Raw genomic sequence first — 9,393 nt, 5'->3', positions numbered from 1 at the left:
CTTCCTTCCTTCCTTCCTTCCTTCCTTTCTTTCTTAAAAACCCTTACCTTCTCTCTTGGAATCAATACTGTGTATTGGTCCCAAGGCAGAAGAGTGGTAAAGGCTAAGCAATGGGGGTTAAGTGACTTGCCCAGGGTTACACAGGTAGGAATGTCTGAGGCCAGATTTGAACCTAGGACCTCCCATCTCTAGGCCTGGCTCTCAATCCACTGAGTCACCCAGCTGCCCCCAGTTCTTGACATTTCTTTGTCAGGGGTCCTCTGGCAATCTGGTAAGGTCTGTGGACTCCTCAGAATAATGTTTTTTAAATGTATAAAATAAAATTCATAGGATTATAAAGAAAAACAATTATGTTAAAATGCAATTATCAAAATATTTTAAAAATTCAAGTTGATGGGGGTAGCTAAGTAGTACAGTAGATAGAACATGGAGGTGGTAGGAAGTCTTAGGTTCAAATCTGGCCTCTGACACTTCCTAGCTGTGTTATCCTGGGCAAGTCACTTAGCTCTGATTATCTTAGAATTGATACTAAGACAGAAGGTAAAGGTTTTTAAAAAAAATCCAAGTTCATGGTCCCCAGGTTAAGAACCCCTGGTCCAGATGATCTCTGAGGTCTCTTCCAGTTTTATATTTGATGTTCTGGGGTCTCTTCCAGGTCTGGCATTCCATGTTCTATTCTTAGAGCCTTTTTACCTCAAATGTTCTGTGACCCCAGAAGTGTGACCCATTTTCAATTCAACTTTAATGAATCTTTTCTCAATCCAGCCCTGATCCCGACTGCCTCTGTGATACAAAAGTCTCTTTTCCTCCTGCCACCCCACTCCCATCTCCTTTCAAAGACTAGGAACAGTCTTGGCAGGCGCCCATACTCACCATGGCAACAAGAAGAGTGAGGCTGTGCTGCAGCCTACCAGGATCATGGTGAGAGCAAAGGTGATGAAGCTGTGTGTCACTTGGACCAGAATAATGAAGGCTGGGATGATGAGCTGGAGATCAAAGCCAGGTAGAGTAGGGGAGAGTGAGATAGAAGGCAGCGAAGGCGAGTTCAAAAGCACTACTGGAACCAGGGGGGACAAAGGAGGAAGAACGAAGCCCCCTTCCCTCCTCTGCCACCAGGTCTGATCCCAGGCAAACTACCTGGCAGACAGTGTGGACGGACTGGAAGGGGGCAGTCTAGAGAGTCTGGGCTGGAATCCCAGCTCTGTGTGTGGCTTACTTCCCGGCTGACTTCTCTTGGCTTCCCTTTCTTCCTCTGTAAAATAAGGAGGTTGAACTCGATGACTTCTGACTGAACTAGAATCCTGGGGTGTCTCAGGTCCCTTTCTCATCAGAAGCCCTGGGTTAGAATCCAGGTTCTGACATTCGTTGGCCATGAATCATTTTGTCATTCATTTGTTCATCTGTGAGCTTTGGTTTCCTCACTTGTCAAAACATGGATAATACTGTATGCTCAGCCTGCTTCCCAGAGGTTTTATGGGGAGGTTTTGCAAATGCTAAGGTACTACGGAGACTGCTGGGTGGCAAAGTGGATAGAGCCTGAGTCAGGAAGTTGTTGTTCAGCTGTTTTCAGTCCTGTCTGACTCTTTGTGATGCCATTTAGGGTTTTCTTGACAGATACTAGAGCGGCTTGCCATGTCCTTCTCCAGCTTATTTTACAAATGGGGAACGGAAGCAAGCACAGTTAAATGACTTGCCCAAGGTGACACAGCTATTAATGGCAGAGGACAGATTTGAACTCCAGAAAATGAGTCTTCCTGATTCCAAGCCCAACGTTCTATCCATTGTACCACCTAGATGCCTAGAGTCGGGAAGATCTGAGTTCAAATCAGATCTTAGACACTAGCCGGGTGAACCCTAGTTCATTTGTCATGTAACCTGTGCCTGCCTCTGTTCATCTGAAAAATGGGAATAATAATGGAACCTACCTCCCAAGGCTGTTGTGAAGATAAAATTAGATAGCATAAAGCACTTCGTAAACCTTGAATTGTAAACCTTAAATGCTGACCATTATTGGCAAAATATGCATTCTCATAGCTCCTGATCCTATGATGGTGTTTCCTAAGCCCAGGTTTCTCCCTGGGACTAAAAAGGAAGTGAGAAGTTCTTTTTGCCCTGTCGCTTTCTTGTTATGTGACTTTGGGCAAGTCCAAGAGGCTGGCCTAGATAATACATAAAGCTTCCTCCAGGGCTCATTTTCCACCACTGTGAAGTCTGAAAGTGGCATTTCGCCATACTAGAAGGTTCCCCGAAGTATTAAGATTCCCAGATTGGAAAGCCATAGGACCATGTCCCAGAAAGCCATTTAAGTTTTGGTCCCTTCCCCACAATCAGCATCCCTCCCCCTTTCCTTCCCCCCCACTATTTCCCCCACTGCTATGCAGGATATATGGCGTTTGGGCCATCACAGGAGGTCAGCGGGCAGGGCCCCAGTGGAATTAAGAAGATGAGCCAGGAAAGCTAGGCAGACTTACGGAAAGCCCAACAAAAGCGGCACTTTTCTTCCCAAACTTTACCAAGAACCACTGCCAGAATGGAATGGCGAGGGAGGCCACCACCTGGAGGAGGAAGCAGAATGGGCAAGAATTAGCATTGGCTCTTAGAACTAGAACAGGAGGAGGTCTGGGCTGGAAGGGACCTTACAAAGGAGGATGTTCCAGATCAAGTCACAGTGAGTTAGTAAATACAGAAACCTAGGATTAAAACTCAGGTCCCTGGACTTTCAGTTCAGCACATCTTCAAAAGTGGCCAGTTATTCTTGACTAGCGCCTCATTTGTCTAGGGAAGTGGAAAGGGGTTGGGAGACAAGCTGAGGCTTTAGCCACTGTTAAGCAGTGCCTTCCTATGTGTGCCTGGGAGGCGTAGGGTACAGGGAGGGGATGGGAAGGGGAGAGAGGAGCAAGGGGGGAGATCTGAGATCCTAGGAGACCTAGGCAGATATTTTATCAATGTTAACATTTATGACATTAGATATTAATTAGATTCAATTAACTATTGAAACATTACTTCTAATAGTTTTTAAGAAAAAGAAAAGAAAGAGAATAAAAAGGAATGGGAAAAGAGAAGGAAAAAAGAGAAAATAAAGTGGAAATCAGGGAAGGCCTTAGGGAGCCTTGGCCTATGTAGTGAAAAGTACCTGGGATACACCAAGCCCTTTCCTTGAATCAGAAGATATCTAGTCTGAAAAACAAGAATTTGTAGTTCCTTCATGTTCCCTTTCCTCTAGAAAGTATTCTCTGATCCATCCTGCCTCCACAGACAACTATAATACAAATTAGATGACAATAAGTGCAGAAGAAGCACATAAATTTCTGAGACGTTAGAGGAGGAAGGGATCATTCCAGCTAGGAGATGGAGGCTTAGGTGGGAGGAAAATGGGGAAGGTTTCACAGAGAAGCTGGCACTGGAGTTGGACCTTCAGGAATGGGTAAACAGTTCAGTGAATAGAGAGCCAAGCCGGGAAATAAGAGGTCCTGGGTTCTCTAAATCTATCTTTTTTGTAATTTTTAAAAGCCCTCACCTTCCATGCATTGGTTCTAAGGCAGAAGAGTAGTAAGGGCTAGGTCATGGGGGTTAAGTGACTTGCCCAGGGTCACAAAGCTAAGGAAGTATCTGAGACCAGATTTGAACCCAGGACCTCCCATCTCTGGGCCTGACTCTCAATCCACTGAGCCACCCAGCTGTACCCCCTCTTTTGTAATTTTTTAAGACACTATGATATTCCATTATATTTAATGCCAGAATTTATCCATCTGTCCCTAATTCATGAACACCAATTCAGTTTCCAGTTCTTTGCTTCAGTGAAAGTAACTGCTAGAAATATAAACACACACACACACACACACACACACACACACACACACACACACAAATAAATAAATAAAATGGATTCTTTCTTCCTTTCTTTTAACTCCTAGGGATAAATCACTAATAGTGGTATTACTCCATCAAAGGGTATATACATTTTGGTGACTTTTGAAACATAGCTCCAAACTATTTTTTAGAAGGTTGGAGCAATTTTTAATTCCATAATTTACCTGATTTCCTATATCCTCTTCAACACATGTCACTTTCCTTTTTTTTTTGCCATCTTTGAAAATCTGATGGGTGTGAGGTAGAAATTAGAATTTTTAAAATTTAATTTCTCTAGGGTATCAAGACAATGGAAGAAATTTTATAGGATCCTTTTTTTGTCTATTTTTAAAATTTTTTTTTAATTTTAATTTTATTTTTAATTTTATTTTTGTTTTTTAAACCCTTAACTTATGTGTATTGTCTCATAGGTGGAAGATTGGTAAGGGTGGGCAATGGGGGTCAAGTGACTTGCCCAGGGTCACATAGCTGGGAAGTGTCTGAGGCCAGATTTGAACCTAGGACCTCCTGTCTCTAGGCCTGACTCTCACTCCACTGAGCTACCCAGCTGCCCCCCCCTTTTTTTTAAACCCTTAACTTATGTGTATTGTCTCATAGGTGGAAGAGTGGCAAGGGTGGGCAACAGGGGTCAAGTGACCCGCCCAGGGTCACACAGCTGGGAAGTGGCTGAGGCTGGGTTTGAACCTAGGACCTCCTGTCTCTAGGCCTGACTCTCACTCCACTGAGCTACCCAGCTGCCCGGCTGTCTATTTTTACAAGTACTTTATACACTATTGAAATTAATTGAAGCAGCTAGGTAACAGTGGATAGAGAGTCAGGTCTAGAGTTGGGTTCAAATCTGGCCTCAGACACTTCCTAGCTATGTGACCTTGGGCAAGTCACTTAACCTCAGTTGCCCAGCCTTGATGCTCTTCTGCCTTAGAATTAATCCTAAAACAGAAACAGAAAGTATTAAAAAAAATTGTTTTTTGAATATTTGCTAGACTTCACTAAAAAAACAAACAAACAATCCTTATCTTCTGTCTTCAAATCAATACCACATACTGGTTCCAATGCATAAGACAGTGAAGGTTAGACTTCACTGAGACATCTCACTGACCTTAGAATTCACCTTTAGATTCATCTAGTCCTAGGACCTTTTCCTTTGAGAGTTCATTAAAAAAAAAAAAAGTTACATGTAGAAACACTTTTTGACAATTGTTTTTGACATTTTAAAATTCAGATTTTTCTCCCCCTCTACTGCCCCCCTGCTCCCCTGGTGGTGAATATAGGTTATACTCTTATGCCTATGCTTTCACGTAATAGATTTTCCATATTGCTCATGTCATGATAGAAGACATATCAGACATCTGATAGAGATCTCATGAAGGAAATACAGTGGAAGATGGCATGCTTTGATCTGCACTCAGATTCCAACCATTGGAAGTTCATCTATGACTTGTCCAACTTTTAAAAAAACTAACATTGGACTATTTAAAGTCTTTACTTCTAGTTCTGTTAATCTGGATATTTTATGCTTTTGTAAATATTTCTACATTTCATTTATAATAAATTTTGTTGGAAAATAATGTGAAAAAATTACTAATTATTTCCTTTATTTCCTCTTCATTTGTTTTAAATTTTCCTTTTTCACTTTTGATATTGGCAATTTGTTTTTCTAACTAAAAAAAATCAGATTTGCTAATACTTTTTAATTAAAATTTTAAAAGCTGTAGTTTATCAATTCAAAATTTTTTTGCTTTCATCTTATCTTTTTTGACTTTCAGAGGTTTTAGTTGAGTTTTTTCTTTTTAATCACATACTCAACTCGTTGATCTGTTATTTTACCCTTTAGTTGATTAAAAAGCATTAAGAGATAAAATTTTCCTTTAATGACTGGCTGCATCATAAAAGATTTAGTATGTCTCATCATCATTTTCTTTGGTGAAATTATCTAGTTTCTTTTATATATTTGACCTGTTAATTCTTTAGCATTAAATAATTTTAAGTCTCCATTTAAATATATATCCTTTTTTGACAAGCTATTTATAGATTATTATTTTATTGAATTATAATCAGTAAATGTGTTTTATATTTTTTACTTTTGTGAATTTGTTTGTGAGGTTTTTAATGTCCTAGCATGTGAGCAGTTTTTGTTAAGGTGCCATGCAGAATTGAGACATAGATGTACTCCTACTGTTCCCATTCAGCAATTTCCAGAGATCTATAATTTCTAAAATCCTATTAAAGGTCTTAACTTCTATCTTGGTTTCTTTTTTGTTAGATTATCTAGGTTTCAAAAGTTACATTGCTCTCCTTGACTATTATAGTTTTGTATTTCTCTCTGTAACTTAATTATCTTTTCATTTAAGAATTTAAATGCTATACTATTCACTGCATATAGTTTAAGTATTGATTTACATATTTGTGCCTTTAGGTATAATGGAATTTTTCTGTTTATTTTAACCATGCCGTTTTTTAAATTGCCTTGTCTGAGATCATAATTGCTACTCCTGCTTTACCTGGCACATATTAACTTCTACTCCTACTCCTCTTTCATTCCGGGTGAACATGTTTTTGTTTCAAGTATTTTTTGCACAAAAAACAAAGTTGGATTTTGCTTTATGAACTTATTTTAACCTCTTCCATTGTGTGGGTGAGATCATCTCATTCATGTTCATGGTTATGATGGCTAATTGTGTATTTTTCATTATATCATTTTATTTTTTTCCTTCTCTTTGCCCTTTCACTCTTTCTTTCTTTTTTTTTTTTTTTTTAATTTTACCTTCTGTTTTAGAAGCAATACTGTGTTTTGGTTCCAGCAAAAGAACAGTAAGATCTAGTAATTGGGATTAAGTGACTTGCCCAGGGTCAGATAGCTAAGAAGTGTCTGAGGCCAGATTTAAACCCAGGATTTCTTGTCTCTAAGGCAAGCCACTTAACTGCTATACTCTCCCCCTTACCCCACTTACAAAGACAGCAATGAAAGACAATATAATCATTTCTAATGATCCGTGATTGAAGAGATCTGCTACCATGCCACCACCTTTCTTTTCTTTCTCTTGCTCAGACTCTGATAACTAATTTTTCCCCTTCCTTTCTTTCTTGTTACACTCCTCTTTATGATCAGAACTCCAATGCTGAAGTGTATTTTGCTTGTGGCAATTCCTTCTTTTACTTTACCCTCTCCCTTAGCTGTACTCTCCCTTTCCCCATTTCCCTTATTTGCTTATTTCTCTCTGTGTATCTCTATGTCTGCTGGCTTCACCCTCCTGTTTGGCTTAGATAAACATGAAGTTTAAGCAATTATGAGAAAATGCTATTCCCTTCTTCCTCATTTCCTCCCTAGTGTATTCCCTTCTCCCTTCTTTTTCCCCTTTCTTAAGACCATCAAAACAGAACAGAACCCTCTCTGGACCCTCTGCCTTATTTAAGTCCCAGTGAAGCCATAGGGGTTCTGAAGGACATTTGTCTATCTGTTCTATTAAAATGTAAGCATTTTCAGTTTTTCAAAATGTATGTACTTTTCTGGTTTCTTTTGACTCCTGTGTTTATATTTCAAATTATCTACTTAGTGTAAAGAGTGAATCAAGCTTTCTTTGTCTATTAATCAGCAATTTTTAAGTTAATCAACCAAAAACTTAAACATCCCTACTTAACACTAAGTAAGAGAGTTCACAAGCTACTTACTAAAGTGGGTGACAACTCCAGAGGCCACTGACCACCCCCTGGGCAGAGCTAAGCAAATTGAAAGATTGCAATTGGTTCCCATAAAGTGGAGGAAAGGATAGGAAGTGATGTGGAAAAAGGACTATAAAAAGTCCTGAACTTCCTGTCCAAGGTGTTCCTGTTCCTGGTGGCTTGGCTTTTGGAGGTGGCTTTGGACTTGACCTTTGGCTTGGACCTTGACTTTGGCTCTTGGACGGCTTCTTGGAAGACTGCTCCTGAATCTTCTCCTTTGGACTTTGTCTTGGGTGAGTGAGTAGCTGGTCTTCCTTTCCTGGCTTCTGGAGAGATTAGTTCCAGAGAGGCCTTCCTTTCCTGGAGGAGGCTGCATTGGTGGAACCTTTGCATAATACACCACAGGTTCCTCTGGCTGAGGGTTACCAAGCCCTGCTGGGGCTGAGCCAGACACCAGAGCAACATTTAGTGTGATAGGCTAATCTTTTCTCTACCCTCTTCTTACATTTCTTTACTTTTACTCTTTCCACCTCTTTGTAAATAAAAGCTACTAAAAGTCATTTTGACTTGAGCTATAATATTTTAAATCAATGGCCACAATATTACTTTAGTATTCCCATATTTAGTCAAATCTTAAATTTTGTTTCTTACATTTTCTGTGGTCTTTTCGTCAGGAATGCTAGCAAGTTTTCTATTCTACTGAAGTTCTTCCCCTACACTTCTAGAATTATATTCAGTCTTGTGTAGACTCCTATCCATTCTGTACTCTTTGATGGCATAATCAGGCCCTGTTTCATCCTGACTTCAGTTGCCTGGGCTCTTACCACCAGCTTCTTCTGTTTCTTCTGTATAGCTCAAGTCAAAATGACTTTTAGTAGCTTTTATTTACAAAGAGGTGGAAAGAGTAAAGCCCAGCAGGGCTTGGTAACCTTCAGCCAGAGGAACCTGTGGTGTATTATACAAGGGTTCCACCAATGCAGCCTCCTCCAGGAAAGGAAGGCCTCTCTGGAACTAATCTCTCCAGAAGCCAGGAAAGGAAGACCAGCTACTCACTCACCCAAGACAAAGTCCAAAGGAGAAGATTCAGGAGCAGTCTTCCAAGAAGCCGTCCAAGAGCCAAAGTCAAGGTCCAAGCCAAAGGTCAAGTCCAAAGCCACCTCCAAAAGCCAAGCCACCAGGAACAGGAACACCTTGGACAGGAAGTTCAGGACTTTTTATAGCCCTTTTTCCACATCACTTCCTATCCCTTCCTCCACTTTATGGGAACCAATTGCAATCTTTCAATTTGCTTAGCACTGCCCAGGGGGTGGTCAGTGGCCTCTGGAGTTGTCACCCACTTTAGTAAGTAGCTTGTGAACTCTCTTACTTAGTGTTAAGTAGGGATGTTTAAGTTTTTGGTTGATTAACTTAAAAATTGCTGATTAATAGACAAAGAAAGCTTGATTCACTCTTCACATGGGTCTCTACCCATTGATCCATCTAGATGTCCTTTGGTATATTTTTAAAGATCATATTGCTTATCTAATGGGTTGAAAGTGCTTTGATAACTTTGAAGTGAAATATAATTGTCATTTGTTATTACATCCCAGAGAGCTCCCAGCAATGCCTGAGAATGGGCCCTTTGAGATCATGTGACTCTCCTTCTGCACCCAGATCCTTCTGGAAACCCCTAGTCTGGAGGAAATCAGGCCCACCCAGCTTCTCCCACAAATGACAAGTGTTTGTACCAGTAGGATGAGCACCAGGTACTGGAAGCTCCCAGTGAGGCCAGCAGCATGAGTGCAGAAGAAAGCAAAGATCCCCTGGGCCATCTGTGGGAGAGAAGAGAGACTGTCTTTAGGCAGGTCCAGGTGCTTCTAGGAC

The 9,393-nt window shown here is 40.5% G+C and overlaps 1 protein-coding gene across 1 annotated transcript; it reads right to left on the bottom strand.

Annotated features, from left to right (window-relative positions):
- Nucleotides 1-610: 610 nt before the first annotated feature.
- On the bottom strand, nucleotides 611-9,341 carry LOC123233726 (major facilitator superfamily domain-containing protein 2B-like). The gene is made up of 3 exons (XM_044659778.1): nucleotides 9,258-9,341; nucleotides 2,472-2,555; nucleotides 611-986 (listed from the first exon to the last, which is right to left on the bottom strand). The coding sequence occupies exons 1-3, from the start codon at nucleotides 9,339-9,341 to the stop codon at nucleotides 870-872; spliced, it is 285 nt and encodes a 94-aa protein (XP_044515713.1). The 3' UTR covers nucleotides 611-869.
- Between the last annotated feature and the right edge of the window lie 52 nt (nucleotides 9,342-9,393).

This window comes from Gracilinanus agilis, chromosome 2 (assembly GCF_016433145.1).
Source record: "Gracilinanus agilis isolate LMUSP501 chromosome 2, AgileGrace, whole genome shotgun sequence".
NCBI classification, from domain to species: domain Eukaryota; kingdom Metazoa; phylum Chordata; class Mammalia; order Didelphimorphia; family Didelphidae; genus Gracilinanus; species Gracilinanus agilis.
This window is presented reverse-complemented; position numbering and strand designations above follow the sequence as displayed.

Coding starts and splice junctions, on each gene's coding strand:
- LOC123233726 (XM_044659778.1), bottom strand. CDS start 9,341: ATGGCCCAGGGGATCTTTGCTTTCTTCTGCACTCATGCTGCTGGCCTC. Junction 2,556..9,257: donor ACCTGGTGCTCATCCTACTG/GTACAAACACTT, acceptor TTCCTCCTCCAG/GTGGTGGCCTCCCTCGCCAT. Junction 987..2,471: donor CCGCTTTTGTTGGGCTTTCC/GTAAGTCTGCCT, acceptor TTTGATCTCCAG/CTCATCATCCCAGCCTTCAT.